A 25,588-nucleotide genomic window follows, 5' to 3' on the forward strand; every position below is an offset into this window, starting at 1 on the left:
AATAAAATAAATAAAATTCAGCATTACCAAGTATCTACCTGAACTTGCTAAGAAATAAAATGGAATTCATGTAACATTGTTGCCTTGTTTTTGAACTAGTAAAACTCCGCGACAACTGAAACCGGCTTACGTGAGCACCGCGGGCACTAGCACAGACTTAGCGCTTGAAACTATATTTGCGAGCTAAATAACATCAGTGAGGAGAAGTGCATCAATCAGCAATCTATTATTTATTCATGCCCCACAGATATACAAAGAGTGCTTTACCGAAAGATATCAGAACATCTCAATGTCACAATGCTTTCACATTCTTACCGTAGCTGAGTATATCTGACCATAATTCTAAAATCAGACAGATTCCTGCCTCACGATTCTCTCCAGCATGCTATTATAGAGGCGTGGTCGATTGCGCGAAGTTTTTCAAGATGCACAAATTCTGTCACTTGCGATGGAAGCATATAAAACAGTCGGCCTATAAAATACCTGAATCTTCGTCCTTTCATCGTTACAAATACGTCCACTTAAATAAGAATGACACGCTGAATAATGTTTTCATGATTATAGCAAAAAATACGTTTATTTCGTGCGCTGCATTTTTCTTGTTAGTTTATTCATATTAGCTATTCTTTTATCACGTCATATGTACGCATCTCAAGAAAACGCTCAATTGCTGGCTGCGAATCGGAAAATTTGGTTGGAAGAAACATCTTTGAGTCCTACTCGCTGCTGATAAATTGTGTTTCTGTGTAAATGACCAGTGCTGATATACAACCCAGATGGGAACAGTGCGTGATGGAAAAAGAAATGAACTACCTGGCTCGCTATAAGAGTTCGTCAAAACATATCGGGTGACGCAAGTCCGTGCCACGAGGCAAGCGACGGGCGTGAAACTTAGCGCCGCTGAGTCCACATGGCGGTCACAAGAGCGTAGGTGTCGGAGCACAAAAGTATGGGAAGGCACTGAAGGCATATTTACTTCAGATACCCTTCCCCTACCATTCGCTAAGCTCCCTGACCCTCTCCTGCGCATGGCCCCACGCAACGGCTCACTAAAAAAACCGAACTGGATTTCCATCTGTGAAAACACGGTTGCGGTGCACATTGAAGGTCAGATGCGGAGCCACCGCTTGGGCGACGGGACGGAGGCGGCGATCCTGCGCGGCGGCCGCATGTGCGGGTTGGTGCTGGGCGTGTGGACGGCGCATAGGCGGATGACGAGCGCCGTCACACCGCTCCACGCTGCCACCGCCGCTAGGGTCACGTACCAGTAGTGCTGCACAGAGCGCATGCGTTGTCAGGCACCGGGGATTGTCCGTCTCATTATCCCTTGTACGCACTCTGGCAAATGCATAACTCTTATTGTCCCTACCACTCTGCAAGAGCGTGCCTATAGGTGCTTTTATATCACTACTTTTCACTGAACCCACACTTAACACTTGTGAACAAGGAGAATTATGCGCGATAAGGTATACACATAAGCTGAGAGAAATAGGAGGCGGGAATGCCGACCTGATGAAAACACTTGGATGGGCTGCTGTAATGAACAGAAAGAAGAAATAAAAAAAAAGAGAAAACTAAAGAGAAATGTACCGCGGGTATACCATATCTGCGAGAGGCCTCTACGACTATTCGCGTCATTCTAGCGTAAAGTCCATGAAGAATAGATTCGATCCGCCTTACCTTTCATTACGCCGCAGGTGTTCTCGCCTTTGTGCATTCCATAAACAGTATTAACGTAATCCTTACTTAAATAAAATCTTTTCACAACGACCAGTTACCTCGCATCTGCCATTGATAATACACGCAAAGTTGATGTGCCATCTTGTCGCACTAACATGAACTATTACTTATTTATAACAAGAACCACGACTGAACGAAACAGTTTCCTGCCTCCACAGACTAAATTTGCGACAGCACTAACTTTAAGATTGCCTCTCAAAGTGCCTTATAGGTTCATTCTTATCTGTGCTGCAAATATTCTAATGATTTCATCATGTTCGCCCTCAAAGCGCCTGTTACTCCGTTTTTTTTTAAATCTGTACTCCAAATAATGTAATAACTTCATCCTTTCTGTTGTGCCTACAGGCCTTGAAAAAGTGTACAAAAATAAATACATAAACTTACTTTAGAAACCCTGATGGCAGTTCGTTTAGATATCATGACAGAGTGTTTTAAACAACTGTTATAACCACTATGCTCGAGCAATGGTGCTGTGCATGGACAGGCTCCCAGTGCCGCCTGAGGACCTGAGGACTATCTAAGCCATGCGTACCACGAGCGCGTTGCGTAGACCTTTTCCGCCGAACACCATCCAGTGCAAGCGCGTCAGTGGTCCCTCGGCATCAATAAGGCGGCAGCGCTGGAAGACATCGCAGTAGCCGCGCAGGTCATCGCATGGGGCCCCGGGTTCCATCTTCTTGTTGCAGAAGTCTTTCATGCGCTCGTAGTGGCAGGCCTCCATGCACTGGCTGTCCGGAGCTGCGCACCAAGGAAGGCGGACGCTATCGCCTAAACGGTATGATGCCATTATCGCACATAAGCACCAGAAACTGCTAGTATTACCTCAGTTGTCTGAATGGCACAGTGGAGGAGCCTTCCGTATTTTCTTCAAGGTGCTCAGGTAGTTTTTTGACGGTTAGGTACGCCCAGTCGAGCGTGCTCTTCACTACATGTTTAGTTCTTCCTTGTACTGATAGGACAACGATAGCTGACCTCAAAATAGTTCAGAGGTTCTGCTACGGCACATATTTATCATATTTGCTGTCTATATTCCAAGAAATGTAAAAGTTCAATACGCCATATTTTTGTCTTTTGCACACTACCCACATGTGCAGCCTGCCCACTCGAAGTGATTTCGCCTCTTTTAAAGAGCAACGTCGACCGTTAGACGTAGGCGACGAACGTAGGAAGGAACATTCTTTTTAGTTTCCACTCTCTTTCTCTTATCTGATGTAACTCACCAACATTAAAGGCATGTCTGCTGCTTACAAAATTGTCGCACTATACTAAGGCCCCTTATATCGTAGGCTGGCAGATTAAAGTTCGTTATATCTGGGGTGGCACCTTAAGGGTTTTTATATCCGTGCTCAACGCACAGAAGCTCATTATAACCAGGACGGCATCTAAGTTTGTTATATTCAAAGTAAGCGCATCAAAATTCGTTATATCCAAGGTATCATACGTAGGTTCGTTATGTCGGGCAGCGTGTGACGGCGGGCGTCATTTTCGCTTGCATTGAGCCTTCTAATGCTACCCAATTCATAATCTGATAATGTTGCTCATGAACAAAAGCAACGTTGCTAGTAGTGCGCAGGCCAACACTGCAGCTTCAGAAAGGCTTAGCGGCATCAAGCGATTCCCAACTAAGAATGCGGCGGTGTAATTAGAACTTTTCCGAGACGTCTATGGGGGCGAGTTGCGTAGTGCACGCAAAAAGATATACGGCATTTTATTTCGTTTCGGTAAGAATATGGTACCCGCCATACAGTAGTGGTGCGGAAGAGGCTCTTTTTCTTTTTGTTTTATGTCTCGCACTTTAATCTGTTAGTATATGGATTGTATTAAATTGCAGTTAAGTGGTACTTGAGGTGGCACGCGGGTGGTCGTCACTGAGGAATCATGCTCTAGAAGCCTTCCGCGCATTAACGCCGTGCTTGCAGGAAACACGAGATCATACACCAATGCCAGCAGCGAGGAAAAAATACTGCGTCAATACGCCGCCAAGAGGTATTGAGTGACCGTTTTCGCACTCAAGGCAGCGCCTGCTGCTAAGCAAAGTGCCTGCCGCACCTTCTGCACCTCCAGGTTCATTGATGGTAGGCTGGAAGAACCCAGGCTTCGATCCGCGGCTTCCGGCGTTCCGGCCAAAAGGCGTTGACGGGTGGTTCGCTCATTTCGAGGGTGCGCTGTAGCTGAACGGCATCAGTATCCAGGCGTTCAAACACGCAGATATCACACTCTTCCGCCAGACCTGCTGCGCCGACTCGCCTGCTCTGCCTCAGGCATCCGGCCATACGATGTGCTGCGCGCGGCTGTTCTGGCGGACGTCGGTGCCTGCTACTGTCCGCTGGCGCTCTACGATGCGGCAGGCCCACTTTCGCCTTCACCAGCGTCCGCCCCGCACCGGGTCCGCTCTTATCCACTCAGGCTCTGTCGGCGCCGAATACAGCCCCATCGTCCCCTGTCCCCTTCCTGCCACTGCAGCTCAGCGCATCCGACCAGGCCGTCCCCTTCAACGACACAACCAGTGGGCTCGCAATGTTCTGCGAGACATCTGCGGAAACACCTCTCCAGCCCACGGCCTTGGCCCCGCCTCTACCGTCGGGAAGTAGCTTGCACCAGCTTCCACTCGACGTCCCGCACGGCTGTTCCGTCACGGCCGTCCCTATTCTAGCCACACCATATTGGCCTCAACTCAGCTCGGGGATAGGTGCTGCTCTACCACATCAACCATGTACTCTGATCTCTGCGCCTCCGGATGTAGCCGAGTCTTCGCCACGTGCCGTCTCACTGGACAGGCATTGCGCCTACCCCTCGGCTGGGCCACACGCCTCCCCAAGACTCCTTCCTCGCGCCATGTGTGCGCTATTCACCTCCAGCGGCCACCTCGCGCGCGGCCAACTATCTCCAGGCTCTTCTTGGCGCCAACACCATAACGACGCCCCCGCCGCCCTTTCCTCCTAGGCAGTTGCGCGACACTCAGTTGGCAAGCTTTCGTTCACCATCGCCAAGGCTACGTTCACGAGACGCACATAACCCACCCCTCATGCCTGGCAGCGCCTCTTCAAAGCAACCCACCCGCCAACGCTTACTGCCCACCCAGGCTTCAGACCAACCTGCTCTGTCGTGGGTCCATGAACGCAGGTGCCGTTTTTTCGTTACGGTCGTTTCAAACGCCCAGCACCGACGCGTTCGCCACGCTTCTGGGCGCATGCGCTCTGCCGCCTCTTTTACGGCCAGCTTCCATGACAATGTGCTCCGCCCAATATTTTCCTGGCGCTCTTGTTCTGATGCATCTACTTTCCGGCCGTGGTCATAGAACATTCATCGAGCACCATCAGGCCGTTCATCGGCACTCGCTGGACTCTGCGTCCTTCACCTGGAGGCACCACTCTGCCACCTGCCACTCCACGTGCCCTCTCCACTTAAAGCTCGCCCGCCACCTCACAGCCACAGCAGTCAACCAGAGGCTAGCCTTTGGCTCCCTGAAGCTTTCCACGGACTTTTCGACACTTTGACCATGGTCTTGCGACGGGGCCCTTCGGCTTCTTTTTCCGTCTCATCTTATCTACTACCGTGTAGGACAAGGGCGGGGGAGAAAACAGGGACCCTGTAGCGACCCGTACAGCCAGCGCCAGCCAAGTGCCAAAGATGAGGAAGTGTCATCAGCACGCGCTGGGCAGAACGTACTGGGGCCTTGGCCTGGGCCGGAGAGAGCAAGAAACAACTTTATTGCCATAGAATGTCGAGAGATAAGGCAGGCAGACTTGGTGTTGCCCACAACTGGGGGCGACTTCCTGAGCCCACGGCGCGAGTGCCAGTTGAGTGGACTCGTCTGGTCTTTACAGGAGTTGCCAGTGCCTCGAATCATTGCAGAGTTAGTTTGTTCGTTCATCAAGGCTGCCGGCACGCCCCTGTATCGCTTTGTTTGCGACGCAAGACGCGATCAGATTTATGTCGATTTATCGCACCCTGGAAGAGCTGATTCTACGTTGTTCCGGAATGTTCGAGAAACCTTGCACACGTTATCTCGAAAGTTCCCTATCAGCTTTAAATTGAGGACAGCCGACAGCGGCAGGCATTCTTGCCCGCCCGACAGCGCCGAGCGCGCTTGTTGCTACGCCGCCGCCGAGTGATAAAATCCCTCTTAGGTGCAAGTCAGCCCAAATAAAGAGTATTGCTAAGACATCATTTTCGCAGCCTTTCTGCTCTCCAGACTGCAGTCACCACTTCGTGACATCTGGCGGAGGTGCGGGGATGCCTTCCATGTACCGGACACCCCCTTCAAGTCGTAACGCCAGCATTCTGCGCTTAGCACCGGAGGTCGAGCCAGCACGTCACCGAGCCAGCCGACGTCTCCAGGGAGAGCAGCCTGAGTTCGGAAACCTGCCGGACCACACTAGACAGCAAAAAGACGCTGCTACGAGCCCGCTACCTCCCCAAATATGTCGACTCCAATCATACTGCAGCAGCCGTGGGTGCCGCCAAATTTCAATGGATCCCTAGGCGAAGACTCCGAAGAATGGTTTGACCAATTTGAGCCTGCGGCATCATTCAACAGTTGGGATGATGCGGCGAAAATTCGGCAAGTTATTTTTTGCACTGGAGGGCTCAGCACGCACGTCTTATGTAAACCACGACTCTTCCCTCGCTACATCCATGGGTGCTATTCAAGAGAGAACTTTTGAAGACGTTCGCCAGTGTCGTGAGGAAAGAGTCGAATGGCTCCTCGAGTCCAGGATCCAGCTTCCGAAAGAGCGCGTACGCGGTTACGTGAAAGAAATGAAGCGCCTCTTTCGCATTCCGATATGACTGAGGAAAATAAACTTCAGTTTTTAATGCGCGGCGTAAAAGAACAACTCTGACAGATTCGTCCGCCAACCGCCAAAAACAGTTGAGGAATTCATGGAAGAATCCATCGAGAAGACCCTCGACGTCCGGGCTCGGCAGCACAACCGACCTTCCTTTTTCTGTGCAATCCGTCCGGACACGACGACCACCACAAGCGACAACTTGCGGGATGTTATCCGAAAAATCGTCCGCGAGGAGCTACGTCGATTACTGTCATCCTCCCCACAGCCTGAAGCAGCGACTCTCATGGATGTGGTACGGGAAGAAGTGCAACAGGCACTTGGCACCTCGACGGCCACAAAACCCCCAAGCCATGACCTACGCCGCTGCAGTACGCACTCCTCAGACCTAACGACACCACCTATGTTCCAGACACCCGCCTCCCTACCCCCGCCCGCCCAGCCTACGAACGACGCTCAAGCCCCAGGAAATGCGACGCCTGGAGGATTTCCGACAACCGACCGTTGTGCTTCCATTTTGGTGAGGCCGGCCACATTCTACGTCACTGCCCGTACCGACATATCGGTAATCGTGGATTTGCTGTTGACGCACCACGACCACGCTTCGGCCAACGTCTGCATGAAATCGACGAGTAACTGCGGCGAGGGGAGTACTCGCCGAACCACCTTTGGCGCTCACCGTCGCCGTCAGCCTCGCACTTTGCGTCGCTACACCGCAGCTACGCTGCCGCGTTACGAGGAAGGTCTCCCGGCCTACGCAGGGGAAACTAAAGACAGCAACCTCTGGAGGTGACGCTGCTCACGAGCGAAACACCGAAGGTCCTCCAATGACCATGCCGCACGAAGACGCCACTGCCGACACGCGGACGCCGCATACAATGACAACCTCGACCACGACGCGAACCACCTTGAAAATGACGCCGCTACAGAGAAAAGCTTCGACGAAACGCTCTAACCACGATTCTCATACCCGACGAAGCCGTGACGCGCCACCCAGGACGACGTACAACGCAAAAGCCAGGATGACCGACTTAGAAGTGGTTATCGACGGCCGGGAAGTTACTGCTCTATTCGACAGAAGATCCGATTGCTCGGTGATGAATGGAACATTCGCTGCCCAGCTGAAGAAAGTCACGTCCGCTTGTGACGGGCACCAAATTTGCACCGCAGGTGCCCAACTCATTACGCCATCAGGATGATGCACAGCGCGAGTGACTGTCAAAGGACATAACTAAATCTTTCGACCTTCGTTATGCTAGGGCAATGTTCCCGCGAAGTAATCTTGGGCATGGATTTCCTTATTGAGCATCAGGCGACCATCGACCTGCGATCCAATCTGATCACACTTTCGACGGACTAGGCCATCCCTTCGATGAGAACTCTGGAAAATCCCGTTGCCTGAATGTCCCGGAGGAAGGAGTGAGCGTCCCACCCCGTTCAGGCGTTACCTTGGCCACAGGCGCCAACAAAGCCCAGGGAAAGATGCAGTTGCTTCTAGACAGAAGAATCAGCATCGCAAGAGCCATCGCACATTTCCGCAGTGGCCAGGCTTAAGCACAGCTGACTAACTTCAGCAAAAAATGTCGGCACGTTAACAGAGGACCCACGACTGATTTCTTCGGCGAAATATCTGACGTGCGAGATTCCTTTGCCCTCTCCGACCCATCAAGAGAAGATTCGCCTCACCAAGAGAACTCTCCCACTTTCGACATCAACTCAGCCTTGCCACGGAACAGACAAGACTAGATCCACAATCTGCTCCTAGGCTACAGCGAGTGTTTTTCGTCATCGCCGAAGGCCCGACGAACGCCAGTAGCTAAGCATCGCATTATAACCGACCAGCACTCCCGACCCGTCCGTCAAAGCCTGATTCTAGGTAGTTCCAGAATGTTCTACTAACTTTGCACGCTTTATTTTGACAGTTCGCTATTAGCTTTAAATTGAGCCCAGCCGACAGCAGCGGGTATTCTGTTCGACGACCGCCGAGCACGCTTGTCGCTATGCTACCACCGAGGGATTCAATCGATTGTGGGCGCAAGTCTGCCCAAATAAAATGTGTTGTTTAGACACCGTTTTCGTGGCCTTTCTGCTCTCCGGACTGCAGTAGCCACTTCGTGACACCTGTAATGTTGGTGGGGGCGTGTTTCCCGTGCAACACCAGATATGCGCCAGAGAGACGATTTCTCCCTCGTTACAATTTTGTCAAGCGGGATCGTATACCCCCGCCGCGGTGGCTCAGTGGTTAGGGCGCTCGACTACTGATCCGGAGTTCCCGGGTTCGAACGCGACCGCGGCGGCTGCGTTTTTATGGAGGAAAACCGCTAAGGCGCCCGTGTGCTGTGCGATGTCAGTGCACGTTAAAGATCCCCAGGTGGTCGAAATTATTCCGGAGCCCTCCACTACGGCACCTATTCTTCCTTTCTTCTTTCACTCCCTCCTTTATCCCTTCCCTTACGGCGCGGTTCAGGTGTCCAACGATATATGACATATACTGCGCCATTTCCTTTCCCCAGAAACCAATTATTATTATTATTATTATTATTATTATTATTATTATTATTATTATTATTATTATTATTATTATTATTATTATTATTATTATTATTATTATTATTATTATTATTATTATTATTATTATTATTATTATTATTATTATTATTATTATTATTATTATTATTATTATTATCGTATTCTCCATCTGTGATAGTCTAGAATTGCTTAGGATCTACTGTGTTTGCAACATGAGGCGGAAATTGGCGTCTCGTCTCTCTGTGGACGATAATGATTTCAGCAAAGGTCTAGACAGCCTCAACAATGGCGTCTGAATCCGTATGGCTGGCCGCTCAGTTGGTTCGGCCTCGGGCTACTCGGTCGTTCCGTTCCTTCTCGGAGTTTCCCGCACGGGCGGGTACCCAGACTAGGTTGATCTTGTGGTCAAGAGTTCAACCACGAAGAATACGTGGAACGGGGTGGCCGATAAACCGGCCGAGTAATTTTGAATCGCTCTTTTGGAGTCCCTTAGGACTGTGCGCATACGCGAGTCAGTGGTGGCCAGCGCGATGGCGGTTTCTTACGTCGGACGCAGCCGCCGCCGAATAAATGTGGCGGTGGTCGCCTCCTAGGCATCCTCCACAACATCATACCACTCCTGATGCAGTGCTGGAGGAATTAGGTGATGCGCCACTCCACTGCGATGGGAGATGCTGCCATCGGCGGCGCTTGTGTGACACAGGTTGCTCTTCCCAAGCGACCAATCATTAATAATGATTATAACTGCCCCCTTGCCACTGGCGCCAGTTAGCTCACAATCCGGTGGGTAGGTTGTGATGACGCCTCAATATCATGTGACTTAGGCGTCACACGTGGTTGGTTTGTTACGTAGGAGATTTTTAACTCACAACGCCGAAGACGACGCCGGATTTTCTGCAGAACGGGAGCCTTAACCCTATCGCTTTAATGGGGCGCATCATAGCAAAGCTCCCTAATAATAAATGATTCAGCCCGGATGGAATATTTACCGTATATTCATCTATACTTCAGGAAAAAACAGCCTAGTACAAGCTACTTTTATTGATGATGTCAGGAAATGAAAACTCACCCCTTCCTGGGTCAGTGCAATTTATTTCAGATTGCTAAGAAAACATGCACTGATTCGACTCCCGTTGTAGCTGACTTCAGGCCGCTCACTCTTCTTTCTACAGACTGTCATATTTTGGCTAAAGCATGAATTGGGATCGCCCTCAGCGGTGCCGTGTGAGAACACCAAAGATGTGGTTTCAGAGGCCGCTCCTATACACCAACTTGCATCTCATGAGAACAGTCTGCTAGGCGGCAGGGTTCGAGCGCCATCTTTTCGCAAACCTTGAGATCGATGTGCAGAAAGTGTTCGATCAAGCAGACTGACGCTTCCGCATTTTTCTTCTCCACAAGTCCAACTTTGGTAATCACATCACGAACTATCTAAAGGTTTGCTACATGATAAAAGTTCTTCAATCATTCTCATCGGAGCACCAAGCACCCCATTTCAAGCAAACAGATCGGTAGGACAAGGGGGTTGGATGTCGGCTGTACAACTTGCCTTGTACCCGACACCCATATTTCTGAGGACACTTGTCCATACAGCAAATCAAGGGTTAGAACAGGGCGGCAAAGAATTGCGTGCCCTCGCATACGCGGGTGACGAAGCATTCACATGGACGACACAGCCATCAGAAAATAAGGTTACGGCTTGCAAGCCGCTTCTGTCACCTTTGCGGAGCTGAGTTAAACTAGAATAGTCTTAAGGCATCTGACTAGAAGGCTGTAACGAAAAGCCCTGTCAACTCTTAGCAATGGACTGGAGCGAGAGTATTCGAAGGTACGTGGGTATTGATTGCTGCTTGGGAGCTGCGATCAGCAACCGATAGTCTACAAAAAAACTAGCTGCCGCTAAACTATAGCTATGAGTCTAATTAGGCTCATTTCATGACTTAAGACTAGATGGCGCCAACTTAATGGTATAGTGGGAAAATAACAACTTGGTTTTCTGTTTTACCATCGCCGCTGGCGATGAGATTCACAATGGCTGAAGAAGTCATGAACCCCACCTAAACGTCCAGCTTAAGAAGCACACAACAAAATGTTTACTTTCATGCTTCCACTTTCTACACAGACAAGGTGACCACTACCCACAGGGAATTCACGGGATTGCTTCACATAGGACGGACGGTTTTTGATAATGCGTTCTATGGCAGAGCGTATGGCCCAGAATAAGCTCTTTTGAAGCGTTGTACGTTGAACTTAAGCTTAATATCAAACGATTCATATGCTTTAGACACCAGGAATATTTGCTTTCGGGCAGCTAATATTAATTTTCGTACGGTGCATCTGGGGCCGATGGCTGACCGCAACTCAGCCAATGTGTGAGCCAAAGAATTTTACAAAGTACTTGCAGAGGCGGCCACGCTGTTGCAACGGTTTTCGCCTTTGAACTAAATTCTTCGAGTTGATCCCAGGCATCCCTACTCAGACCTGTCGGGACAGGCTTTTCAGCCACTAATATATTGATAACTTTTCACAGGGGCAGGCAACACCGAGGTCACGAGGTGGGTCAGAGAGCTTCCTGTGGCAACGGGCCCTAAGGATTTCATTTTGCTCTTGCACAGAGGTGTTGTGCTTTAACTTCGTGAGTACGAAAATTGATGTTGTCTAGTATAGTGCGTAAGGAGGGAAGCAACCTTTCCAGTCTCTCCTTATAGAATACCTCCGAAAGGCGCCCTTTTTAAAAATTCAACCAGAAAAAACCATACGAACAAGCTGGAAAAAGAGGTGTGTCTATGTCAGAGGAAAACGATAGTAATTGTCAAAGAGTCTTAGCCTGCTCATTTCATGACCCGGGACTAGATGGCACCAACGTAATGTCATAGCAGAAAAATAACAAGTTGGTTTTGTGTCTTACCATCGCCACCGGCGATGAGGTTCACTATGGATGAATAAGTTATGAACCGAACCGAAACGTCCTGCTTACGAAGCAAGCTGCGAATTTTTACTTCCATTCTTGATATTAGCGCTACGTAACCGGCCGTTGTGGTCGGGAAGGTACTGACACTTGTCTCTCTTAGTCACATGGCCTTCCTTCAAACGGCTTGCAGTCGTCTCCTTCACATCTGCTTCTCACTCTCCTGTCTATCGGTGATATGCGATACCAATAAACAAAAATACTACATGAGATTCGAGTTCCATTTGGCACGCCAATAAAGCTTTAACATTTTGCTCTCAATATTAGAAAAATGTTGCATATTCCTGCAGAAGATTTTTCTCGTTCTAACTGCACTACACAAGTTCAGCGATTCCTGCGCTTTATTCACAACTTCGTTGTTGACTGCACAGGGGAAAGAGAGAGAAGCCAGAGTAGGGCCGAGAGAGGCTGCTTTCCGTACCGTCTTCCTTGCAGGCGATCAGGCACATCTCGTCTGGCGTGCGGTACGGCCCAGTGAGGTGGCACTCGACCAGATCGTACAAGCGGCATACGGAGCGCACACACTCGCCGGCCTCGCACGCCTGGGTGCCACGGTTGCACAGCAAGCCGTCCCGTTTCACGGACGATGCTGGGCACTCGCCGACTCTGCCGCTGACGCCGGCGATGGAGCCATTAAGTCAAGGGCACCAAATAAATCACACAAAAAATGCCCAATGTTCCTCTTTCGCATGGCAGTGAATGAAATATCGGGCCATGTGCAACGACCACAGCACTTTTAGCCACTCGTGAAACCCGAGCACTCCCTCGGTTCTAAGCCGGAGGTGAGCCGTGGATTCGTCAGTATATCGTGCTAAGTACATACGTTCAAAGTATGTTCGAAATTAGTTTTCCAATAATCTAGAAAGATTCTAAAGGCAAAAAAAAACTGCGCTGCGAAGGGACCAGCGTTTACCTGTCTTCATTATCACAGCACTCTTTTTCCTTCGGAATCGTACCACCTGTTCTTAACTATTGCTTTTTGGTCTGGGGCACTACGTCTTTTACCAACATTAATCGTTTGCACCTTCTTCAAAAAAAAGCTGTTCGTAGCATTGTGAATGCTCCGCGACTAGAGCATAGTGGCCCGATATTTCAGGCACTCGGCATCACCCCCCTTCCCCAGTTGTATGAAACGTTGCTCTTAAGACGGTATGAAACAAGTGTTGTTAAAAACAATTGCTTTATGTTACAGCTGTCTGGACTGAAATACAAAGAGTCTAAATACTCTACTCGAATAGTTTTGAATTGGTTTGTACCTAAGACCCGCACAAATTACGGGTATCAAATGTTGAACTTCACTCTCCCACATTTATTAAATAAGAAATCCTTATAAATATATAGCTAAATAATGCCAAAAACTGTTATATGTCCTGTATGTTTGTACATTTTTTTTGTTGAAAGTGCCCTCGTATTGTTTCTTTCGTTTGTTTTATTAACGTGAACAAGTATATCACTGCCAAGCTTCTGTAGGGTGCGCCGGCCTCGTCAAGCCTTGCCACTGGCTTTTTGCCGGTGCACCCAACATCGCCATGATGTTAAATAAATATATTCTGATTCTGATATGTCCCTTTTGCATCAACATATTCAGACACATGCATTAACTTAGCGTTCTTCCCACACTAATGTTACAGCTCTGTTCAGCATGCAGTTATTCACCGCACTACTTTCGAGATGACATACCACCTAGCCCGAAGCCAATTAAGCTTTCCTAAAAAGCGGAGGTGACCTCCATAACCTTTAGGACGGCCTGCAGTCCAGATGCGAAGGAGCATCTCACCGCATACTTCACGTCTATGCTTGCGTCATAGCAAACTGACTTACCTACGGAAAAGTTATAGCAGTATATTCTATAATAGACTTCTCGGCTGCCGGAATTTGACGGGAAGACAAGTACTGAGCGTTTCGAAAACACTGTTGGCTCTTGATCAGTTGAAATCAAGTAATTAGGTTGCCAAGAGTGCAGTCCCGACCGCTGAAAGGCAGCGCAGTGCTCACACCCCACAGAGCACTTTTTTTTCCAACGTTAAACTATACTTATGCTTCGCAGTTTATACAGTCTTCACCACTAAACGCTTACAGGGGAACAGCTGCCCAAGATCGCAGCTGGAGCCCGTGGCAGGCGAACGAATTATAGAATAAGGTGTGCCGGTAGACATCAGCGGTGACATTACAGGCGAAACGCCCCACCCAGTCGCTCTGTAGAACTTGCAGAAATTGATCTTTCGCTTTCGGTTTCCATCTGGATTTCTTGTGTTCTTGCGTGCTTTTTCTCAACTAAGACAAGGCGGTGTGCTCAGTTACTTGTGCTATTACTCTTATATCGCGCCGTTAGATTCGCAAAACGTGGGCGAAAATCTCATATACATTTCACTGTAGCAAGGATACTCGCAGTAGGCTTCAAACCGGCAGTCGTCGTCCGGCCGGCAGACACGCGAGGTGTTGTGGAACTGACAGGTCTCGCTGCAGCAGGCGCTGTTTGAAGGGCTGCAGAACAACGGAAACAGATCGAGAAGGTAAAACATCAACGGAAATAAGAGAATGCAAGATAATGCAAGAGAATAAGAGAATGCTGGTGCTGTATCTCATAAAACGCCGAAAATATTGTTGTTCTGCTGGTTGGAGCATCATTTTTACCAAAAGCAAACAATCAACGGCGTTTGCATCTCAGCCTTCCAGTGGAGCGATTAAAGCACTGATAAAAACTAAATGGTACCGTCGGATAAGGATAAAGGTTCCATAAGCTAACACCCATTCATAGGGTTAGAAACGCCGTATGTGCTCTGCTGCAAGGCTTAGAAATAAATCCCTGCGGTTTCGTTAGTTTTTGGCAAAGACGGTAACCTTTGCCCAGGTAATAAATGAATGAATCAATCAATCAATCAATCAGTATTTTAATTCACTTTGCGAGTACAAATTGGGTTTGACGAAAAAAGCAGTGAACTATACACTCCTTGACTGGCCTCACCAGTCTTACATGTCAGTAGCAGACACAAAGCTGAGACCCAATGAAGAAATAAGTAAAAATATATTACAACTTAGAAACAACAAAATTGAGGAAACAGAAATATTTAACTCAATCAACTGCACTCATTAACGCCAAAATTAAGGCTATAAGAAAATTGACCCAACATAAGTTTACATTTAGTTAGAATTTAAGGGATGGACTAAGGCTGTCACATTGTAGTGAGGTAGCCATCTTTGCATCATTTCTTTTTATTGAAGAAAAGAATATCCTTCGATATGCAATATATCCAGAATTCTGTACTATAAGGAAAGGTTGCGCCGACTTGAACGCCCGATGTGAATATACATTACATGAATTCGCAACATTCAGGACACCTACTTTAGAGCCAACTCCGTAATCAAGATTTCATAATTTTTCGTGACTTTTGCCGGCTATGTCGCTTAAAATATTTGTTTCATGTTCCTCTTTTGTATGTCATCTTGCCATTGCCTAATCCGAAATCTTGGAAGTGCCCCAAAACCAAATGGTCAAACACTAACCCAATGCTTGCGCATGAGTGTGCCACCTCGTATATTATGTTAGGCACGTATGAAATGGTGAAATAGCAGATATTAAGCATGGACTTTACAAGTACATGCATGAGCTTCACCAGTATCTTGATTACGTGTGAGGCCAAGAAGAAGTATCTGAAACTCGGGCATAAGAAATTGAAAACAACAGTTCTTAAAAGGGAGTAAAAAACCATTAAAATTCCCACCAGTAGACAAGTATACTGAGATAACTAATGTACGAAACGAGAACACAGCGCTGGTAGCCAAGCGAAATTCGGAAAGGTGACACATCAGTAGCGACACTAAAATTGTAATCCGTTCACGGCATCTGATAGCGTGTTCCGCCATTCAGAACTTATAATAAGATAAGGCGCTCTGTTCGCATTAGGACGAAATGTTCAATCAAACATTTCCTGCTCAAGTTTTCGAACTGAGCAAAACAGGTGGTTCTTTCCATGCTCAGTTTCACCCTCGCTGGGTGAATTTGCGGACAATTGCTACAAGGCTGCGGGTAAGCGAGCTTCGCATGGAATGCACTCAGCGTCACTCTTTTCATTGCTCACGATGTCTTCCTTTGTAGCACAGCATGGGTTTCTAGAGCTTTAATGGGTAGGTCAACAAAAGCCTACCCTTCGAAGGAGAAGCAGTCGTGCAAATCTCTGCGAAAGTTCGGACTCTTAACGTGGCACCTGTGATTCGCCAAGAACGGCAAAGTATTTCCCGTCGTGAAGATAAGGGGGGAAGGGGAAAATGTGCGAAAAGAAAAACGGTGCCAAATCCGAAAATAGTGATAAAAAAAACAGGAGATTTTTTTTGTGATGCAGAGTTTCCTTTTAGCGCTGGAGAAAACAATTGTACGCTAAAAGGCTTCCAGAAGTGAAATTTGCCTGACTTGTCCTAGATTAGTTTCCTTCACTGCATCTTCAAAGAGCAACCAACAGACCACGATTAATGTCGTGGCATGAGACAGTATTATAGCGTGATGATTTAGAAGCAATGGCAGTGTGCTCATAGGTACTAAAACATTAAAATGAAGCAAAATCCCTGCATGCTGTTCCACTAATTAAGTATATATGTTATACCGTTGCTTCGTGGCTTCTCGCATTATATGTGGCATCGCTGGTTAAGGCTTCACTCAACCTTTAGCATTAGAAGTCGGTTCTGCAAAACTTCTATTAGTATTCATTGTTTTCCTCTACATGGTATAATATTATGTAGGGTAAGATTTAGTTTCAATACTGATTTCTTGACCACCAGAACACCTCCAACTCTTGCAGACGACGTCCGTCCAGCAGTACACCAGTGCTCAGGTAAGATTTTGTCCCAGGCACCAAAATCGCTTGTGCCACGATCGCCACTGAACTTTGCCACCGGTGTGAATTTTTCCTTCATCCTCCTTTAAGTTATAGACCACACACTTTCTTTCAACTCAAACGATGCATGCGGCGCGCATACTATTGCGTGTGTGTTATGGCTGAATATATTCATTCAGCAATCGCCATAGCAAGTTGTGCCGGAATGGCATGCGAAACAGTGACTACAATTACAGCGTGAATGCATTTTCCTTAACATCGCACAAAGAATGGTGTATTATGTCTAGATGATCTTTTTTGTGCAATAATTTCACCTAGACTGCATTTATAACTTACGCTCTTCCCTAAGCGGCCCTTTACAGTTCACGCTAGTAAAGAGGTTCATGATGTCCACTATATCCAGACGAGTTTATAATGACATTGCATCCTGCCGCAGTGCAAAGCGCTTCAGGCATGAAAGTATTGCATAAAAGGGAGGTCGCAGACGCACACATGGGTCTGCGAGATCTGACATGCAATTCGTCTAATGCATTTATGCGCTCAAATATCATCAGTTCTTGGCCTCGTGCTGGTGCCGTGTTCGCTGCGGACGCACCTGCACTTGGCGTCACGCCGCAGAGTGCACCCTTTGCGGTTGAGCAGGCCGTGTTCACGCGGGTAGCAGCAGAGCTCGCGGCAGTCGCTCCAGTCGTACCCGCAGTCGCACTCTTCGTCCTCCTCCCGGATCGAGTTGCCGCAGAAGGGGCCGCGCGTCTCTGCAGTGTGTGCGCGCAGCTCATTCGTCAACTGACGCCCTATACAACCCTCTAGAGTATAAAAACATCTGTGTTTGGTGCAGAACCTTAGCAGTCGTTCTTTAGCAAGAAGAGCTTTCAGCTGCCATTTTCCGAAAGCTCGATCAGGCGACAGAATCCGCGGCGAATCTGAACAGAAGGCTGAAATGGAGTCCGAACGTGAAGCCTGTCCCATAGAACAACATGACAGCCAACAGGTGCCTGAAACTTTCTCCAACGCTGCGACATTTTCCATCGAGTACCATCCAATAGAAAAATATTTGCATGCTACGGGCAAGATTAAGATCAGAACTAGCGCAAGAGCAGCATTGCAGCGTTAAACCTTAAAGCCCGTTTCACATGCTGCGACTAGAACGAAAATAGTCGGCCTAGTCGATGACGCTGCAGTGCGATTTTCTTCAGTGCTTTCACATTCAACGCGTGTCCAACGAATTCGATCGGTGTGGACAGGCAAGGTTGCTCGATGTTTCCATAGGCAATCCATGATGGAACGCGACAGAAGCGCTACACGAAATGTGTTTATGGTGTTAAAACCAGCACATTTTTACATTCGAGGCAACATTTCGTATGTTTTGAATAGAATAAACAGTTTTTCTTCCACCGCGGCAACAGCGCCCACGTGACCCCACGTCGCGCGCCTTCTCGGCGCTCCCCAAATGTCAGTCGCAGAGCGAGCACACCGACGCTGCGACTGAATACCAGCCGCACGGAACTCGATCGCAAGCCATCTGAGGCTATAGAGCGACGGCCACCTCCAGTAGCAGACCGGCATAATTCGCAGCATCGCAGGCGAAAATCGCATGCATGTGAAATGGGCCTAAGGGCCTAAACCATCGCTCGAGCCTCACGAGGTACGTGTTTTAGACGCAGGCCTTTAAAGCTACTTGTTTGCAATAGTCTCCGTGTTTCATCCATTCTTCGGGTGCTTCAAATTCTCGGCGCAACAAACGCGGCCGCAAGGTCTATGCATTGAATATATAATAGTCAACAAATATACAAGTTCGCGTTTTTCACCAAAGACACCTTAAGTCAGCCGCGCAAAAATGCGCGAAGTCATCCAAATAGCTGGAACGCGTCTGTCAGGTCGATGAAAAGACTCAGTGCAATGTCCTATCAGAGAGGAAAGGCGAAACGTTCACAAGCATGCAAAGCTGAAATGGCCGAAAGCGGAGGCATGCACTTAAAGAACAAAAAAGCACAAATGAAAGCAATGCGCGTTTTCCCCGCTCAGTGAAGTGAATGATCGCGGAGGCTCCTCAAACTGAGAAAGCAGCCTAACAAACTCTGCACACTACCTAGCCCGAGGGTAAGACACGGGCACGTTCCAGAGCCAGTGTCACCTATCTGCGCCTCCAATGAGTTAGCACCATATCTGAACCGCCCTATGATGCGGCGGCAAACCTTCCGTGCAATGCGCTTCAGGGGCACACTTACCACTGCGGAATAAATAGACAATTATTCAAAGAATCACTACGCAAAATACGAATAAAAGAAGGTACGCAACTGCTCACTGGTCTTAAAAAGTACTGAACAGCGGAATGTTTTGAGAAGTGCGCCACGCCAGCTCATGCGCTATTGTGAAACTTTGAATATAAGCCGAATGTTATCTCCTGCTATGTAACGGCGGATTATATATTCGGGCTTCCTAAATGATGCAGGTGTAAGCTCTACGGCTTTGTAATCTTGATACCTTACAAGCGCGAGTTTCTTGGAAAAGCTGTTGGGTCACAGCAATAGTTTACACGATTATCTAGTTATACGAATATTGTAGTGGTACGATTATATTTACAGTGTCAACAAGGACTCCATCTGGTAAAATGAAAATGAAAGTGCCTACAGCGTTGAGACTATGTGCGACAGCTCTACGGGGACCACTTGTGCGAGGGAAGTGAAGTGTGCTGAGATGGCGGCAACAAGCGGTGGTGGCATAATTGCGTTGCTCGTATTTGCAAAAATTTTTCACAACACTATAAAAAGATTATGGGGAATCATTACCTTTAAAGACCTTCAAAGGGCCAATGAGGGCAACTCCATGCTCTATTTATTCTGATGTGGCTCATCTCAAACGTTCGACGTCCATGCCGAAAAGGCATCGTGAACATCGTTTGGAAGCGAATGGCAATAAACCTTGCCTAAGAGTTGTTAGGGCAAAAAAGTGAAGAGTTTTTTCACACACTTCAATCGCACCCAAAGATTCTGGACAAGCGCATTTTTTCAACGCGAAGCTGTTTATGAACGCAGTTTTTTTGCATATCGAAAGATAGCTCCTCAACAACCAATTTATTCACAGATGTCTCCTCGGGACGCTTTCAGTTTTCTACGATTTGTCAAAAATGCAGCCAATATGTTGTCTATGACAGGCTTAGCTATTCGATGCGAATGCAGTACAAGCTTAAAGCGAAAAATTTCGCTGCGCCTCGTAGGACCAAACATTTCAAGTTAATATATAAACAACACTGTCTTGCAATAATCCTGAGGCCTCACAATTATTGTCAGAAATGCACCCCAATGGTTTTTTAAGGCACCCTTTAACTGCTCGGTACGAGTCGAGGGCAAACTTTAAAAGCAAGATTTCCCTACGCATCGAAAGTTTTTCAACATCCCTATATATATGTTCATAAGAGCAGATTACAATATTCCACAGTTGGCTCACGACTACATGTATTGGACAAATAAGCCCAACTTGTTTCTCGCCAATATGGCTGCCGGTGGCGACCCTTACATTTCGTTTCCTCACGTTTTCTAATCAATTTTCTTGCTTGGCCAAATTAGTTAATTTCTAATAAGGTACATACTTTCGCGAAGAAGACACGGCTTTCTTCTCCTTTTCACCCTCTTGACTGCTGCTTTCGGTAGGTTAGTTGTTTTACATTTGCTTTTTTCGAGACTGCATTTGCTATATGCTTTAACGTCATCTACTTTTATTGTCCGCCCTTTGAATCTTCAATCCTTCTTTCTTGTTGTGCTGAGGAGTTTGTATCAGTTTAGACGTGAAGATATCTGCCGGCACACTTGGCGGTGGAATGCTGACATGAACTACGTACATGACTGCATATTTGGATCTTAGTGGTTTCCCTCACCTATATAAATGTAATGTGCGCCCTGTACAAGTCCATTGTGTTTGTTTTTGTGCCCTGTTTTCGCGAAGGCACGCACCTTATTAGACATAAATTTTCTAGATAAACAAAGCTGAATTCCAGGGAAAGTAGAGTCTTTATAATGAGAGCGGGCTAATCCGTTTATGTGGGTAACACTTGATATACCATCATTGTCTCTTTATAGATGCGCTCCTAAAGTGATGGGTCAACAAAAACTAGACTGAAATGTGTTTCTCGGCGATCCGTTTGACTGTCCTGGCGCTATACCCACGGTTGACTCATCTACGATTTGTTGCAACGTGGTAAATACGTCAGGAAACCATTTGGCAAATCTGAGCATGCAGAGTGGAAAGGGAGGGCTGCATATTACAGGTACAGCAAGTATTTCAGACCGAAATATGAGCCGCTCATGCTACTGATATCAATAACATATATGGCTACCGAGAGAAGCCAACGTCACGTATAAGACCGACAGTAAGCTGCTACCTCCTGCTTTTCGTAAGTGCTGCGGCAATCATTTCCACGGTTCAAGGGAAAGAAAGGAAGCTTCGCGCTTTCGCAGCTGGTCGGTTTCAGCGCACGGCTCAGCGAGGAAAACTGTCGTCATTTTGTGCTGAATACGGCAAGCCACCAAAGAGCAAGTTGGCGTGTAGATGCCTGCAACTAGGACGTACGTGGAGGCGTCTAGCATCAACAAAAAGCGGTAGGAGAGGGAGCACTGAAAGTAGCGCCTTACGCCGGCCCTAAAGGGGGTTTTAACCGGTTCACGTCACGCGAAAGAAAAAAAAAATTGCGACCGTCAGCCCATAGCACGCGAACATGTCCGCAGATTTGACCTGCGGATTTCTGAGTCTGCAAATGATGGTATGCAAATTGAGACGTACCGTAGCTGAGGAAGAAAGAAAATTTCGACCTCCTGTGCGCGCCCTTGTAAGAGGCAAAACGTTGTCTTGATAAATCGCGGAAATTCCTGGTACCGGTTTATGTGATCGAAGTGCCTGAGGCAATGCGCGAGCTACCTCCGGCCTATAGCTGTCGACGGGAATGCATATACCCCCGATGCTGACATAACTGCACCAAACTTGTTAAGAGGCTGGTCTTGGAATTCTTCGGTAACACGCTTGTTTTATCAGTGATGTAAAAAAAAAATCCGCCAATTTGGTTAGTTGTAATGCGAACATGTTTCTCCTCGTCTTGATAAAAGGCCAGGACTTCTCTTCAAACACCATTTGCACTGGCAGCAACAGCCACTCGATTAATAGCTATATTTCCAAAATTAGCTACAATTTTGACATTCTTATTTGAAATGAAGAGACCTATTTTGAGGGTGTTCACACTTTTCTTCGACCATTGCACAAAAATTGGCTGGAGGCACTTAGATATCTATCTCCTAACTGCGGGAAGGCGAAAGCCGTTCGCGCTCATTGCACTGATTTGAATTTGCCGCGCTTGAATTCATTTCAGGACAGAGGAGAAGAGCAGCTGACGCGAGCATGACTGGCGAAGCGGTGACGTCACGCTGTGCATGCGCATCGCGTGGGCAGTTGTTGCTTGGCGGCGGATCATACTGCTTCGTCTGATGTGACGTCATCGTCCACGTTTCGTCGTTTTTGAGCAATTTTTACCGAAATTATTGATCTTCCGGTGATCTTCAGGCAACGCGACATTAAGATCACGTGACGTCACAAGGTTACGTGACCTAAGTGGCGATGTAACGGACGGATGTTCACCGTGAGTATGAGCCAAAAAAGGTTATCGTCTTAAAATAAAACGCGCCCATTCTTCATCACAGTATCTGTAGCTGATGTTTTACTGAGGTCCTCCACTATATTCAAATGGTTTTGGGGATGCAGCTGGCATTGCTCTTTTCGGGACTCACGAAGGTCAGAAAGTTGCTGGAAATGGAGTTTCTCTATGCTTTTTAACCCGCCGCGGTGGTTCAGTGATTACGGCGCTCGCCTATTGAGTCGGAGAAACAGGGTTCGTACCCGAGCGGGGCGGCGGCGTTCGGATGGAGGCGAAATGCAGAGATCGCCTGTGGGCTCTGCGATGCCAGCACTTTAAAGGTCCCAAGGTGATTGAAATTGTTCCGAAGCCTTCCACTGCGGCACTTGTTTCTTTCACTCCCACCTTCCAAGCATTCCTGACGGAATAGTAGAGCTGTCCACCGAACAGCGAGACAGTTACTGCGCCATTTCAGTTTGTCAAAATTCATTACTTGTGTTCTTTAAGGAGATACTGAGGACAAAAGTTGGTCTGCGGAGATTGGCTACAGCTTTCGGATCACCAAGAGACCACTCCTTCCCGAAACAGAATTTTTGTTAGAGTGCAAAGAATACAAAACGAAATGCGGGCATGGCATCAGTGGCCAATTGCGGTGACAAAAGCCTGCGTTGACACCGGCTCTTGTGCTTGAATACCAGACGCAACGATGCACTGCCACTCAATTCGAAGCGGTGAACACACGCCCTTCATCCGTAAGGGCGTCCAGTGTTTGAATGGACTGGTGGCAACAAATATAAACCCAATTTTCTCAGCATCAGATGCCTTTTTCCCTGTCGGACGAACATCAGTACTGGATAGGGAACCAAATAAATTTTTAGTACCAACATTCCATAAAGTTTTCTCAAGTGAATTTTTTTCCAACGCGCAAATGTTTACGAACACAATGTTTTTGAATATCGTCTCTATCTTACTGGTCTTTCCTTTAAGGAAGAAACGTTGAGGCTAACGAAAGGGATCGCACTTAAATTGAGGACAACGCAGCGAGGTATTGAAAGGAAGATGACAGGTGCAATGTTAAGGGACAAGAGGAGAGCAGATGGGGTCCGGGAGCAAACGGGAGTTACTGACAACCTACTCGAAACCAATAGGAAGAAATGAACATGACTAAGCTATGTAATGCGAAGGCCAGGTCAGCAATGATCAGTAAGAGTAGCGAACTGAATTCCAAGAGATGGCAATCGTAGCAGCAAGCGGCAGAAAGTAAGACAGGTGGAGGAAATTGAGATGTTCGCGTGGATAGAATGTCAGCAGCTGGTACATCGACATCATCATCATAATCAGCCTTACTGCACCCACTGCAGGGCAAAGGCCTCTCCCGTGTCTCTCCAATTAACCCTGTCCTTTGCCAGCTGCATCCACCCTTTGCCTACAAACTTCTTAATCTCATCCGCCCACCTAACCTTCTGCTGCCCCCTGCTACGCTTACTTTCCCTTGGAATCCACTCCGTTACCATTAAGGACCAGCGGCTATCTTGCCTTCTCATTACATGCCCTGCCCAAGCCCATTTCTTCCCTTTGATTTCGACTAGGATGTCATTAACTCGCGTTTGTTCCCTCGCCCACTGTGCCCACTTCCGGTCTCTTAACGACACGCCTATCAGTTTTCTTTCCAGGACAGGCTAAATTGGTTAGATATGGGAGAGGCCTTTGTACTGTAGTGTCCGTAGTCGGGCTGATGATGAATATTGCATCCCAACACTGAATATGCACGCAAATCAGCCCTCTGCACACTTGTGGTTTTCTTCTATCTATGGCAAAGCCCTGCCCGGTGGTTTCTTATGCAAGTCGTAACTACCCGCTGCGATCGCAGGGCAGACTTTAAAGTAAGATATTGATATGCATCGGAGCACTAGACCATTGTCGTCAAGAACTACATAACAGTTAACTAAAATATCCTGTACCTGCCTCAAGATAGTTTCAGAAACGCACTCCGTTGGTTTTCTATGGCAATATTCTGAAAGTTACACTAGAATGTTAGATCATTCCGATCAATATTCTCGTAAGAATATCTTAGAATATTCAACAGCTGCCTCCCAATTAAAATTGATATCAAAGAAAGTTGTAACAATCGGATGGCGGTTGTCCTTAGTGTAACTTTTAAGATATAAATTCGGCTGCTGTTATGAGCTACTTTATGGAAAACTAAGCTTGTGGCGTCCGCTGGGACCTCGAGAAGGGCGCGCTCACCCTGCAGGCAGTTGGCGCGGCTTCCCTGGTTGCTGAACATCTGCGTCAGAACGCCCGAGATGGATCGAATGCTGCACACGGAGAAGCGCCGGTTGTTGGGCATCGTGCCGTGCGAGGCACTGGCGAACATCAAGAAGTTGCCCACGCCGCCGTCTGGCACGCACTCCGGGGGGTCGTGCTGGGACAGAGGTAGAAGAAATACCTTTAAGACGACAAAAACATGGCACGCATGGTAACAGCGCCAACAGTTAAATAGCTTATATAGCCTGAGGGACACGCAGAAAATGTGCAAGCATTTACTTGCGGCTTATGAAAAATATCTGGCCTGGTTTTAACCGGGAGAGCAAATATACAGTAAAAAAGTTTCCCGATCGGACAAATTTTAGATTCAAAACACAACACTTCTTGTAGCTAATTCGTCGTCACAAATCACCGCAATTGTTTTGTTAAAGAGAAAATTTGTACATCGTCATCCAATTACCATTCTCTTTAGAAATTCATCTTCAGGCTTATTTTGGCTCTGTTGTTGATTTTGAGCATGCAAAGAGCGCCCTCACTGCTTAAAAATGTGGGATTTTTAGATAAATCTTTTTTTTTCGCTCCATTTATTTCCAAGTTACCAGATGAACACAACTGCGACTTCGTGTTCACCGCTTGTAGGTGTAGTTGCGGTGGAGTGTGGACTCTGGTATCCTCATGTAAAATACTTTCTTATATCATCGCAATTCCTTCGCTCGAATTCGGGGTCGTGGAGGCGACAGCAGTTATTGCTCCGATCATCTCTTCTAGGTTACAAGACTGTTTTCGTTGTGAGTAGCCTGTTTGTCATTCGATAGTGCCAATATCTCGATACAGACCAGCAGCAATT

At 47.4% G+C, this 25,588-nt stretch overlaps 1 protein-coding gene across 1 annotated transcript in view; it reads right to left on the bottom strand.

Annotated features, from left to right (window-relative positions):
• Positions 1 to 1,108: 1,108 nt before the first annotated feature.
• The window catches only part of LOC144097852 (disintegrin and metalloproteinase domain-containing protein 10-like), a 50,704-nt gene continuing 26,224 nt past the window's right edge, over positions 1,109 to 25,588 (bottom strand). Inside the window, exons 9-14 of the mRNA XM_077630465.1 lie at positions 24,721 to 24,898; positions 17,452 to 17,611; positions 14,413 to 14,511; positions 12,449 to 12,639; positions 2,273 to 2,478; positions 1,109 to 1,273 (exon numbers count right to left, since the gene is read on the bottom strand). Of these exons, the coding sequence (XP_077486591.1) occupies positions 1,109 to 1,273; positions 2,273 to 2,478; positions 12,449 to 12,639; positions 14,413 to 14,511; positions 17,452 to 17,611; positions 24,721 to 24,898 (999 nt within the window). The remainder of the gene's footprint in view (positions 1,274 to 2,272; positions 2,479 to 12,448; positions 12,640 to 14,412; positions 14,512 to 17,451; positions 17,612 to 24,720; positions 24,899 to 25,588) is intronic.

Source organism: Amblyomma americanum, chromosome 7 (assembly GCF_052857255.1).
Source record: "Amblyomma americanum isolate KBUSLIRL-KWMA chromosome 7, ASM5285725v1, whole genome shotgun sequence".
Lineage (NCBI taxonomy): Eukaryota > Metazoa > Arthropoda > Arachnida > Ixodida > Ixodidae > Amblyomma > Amblyomma americanum.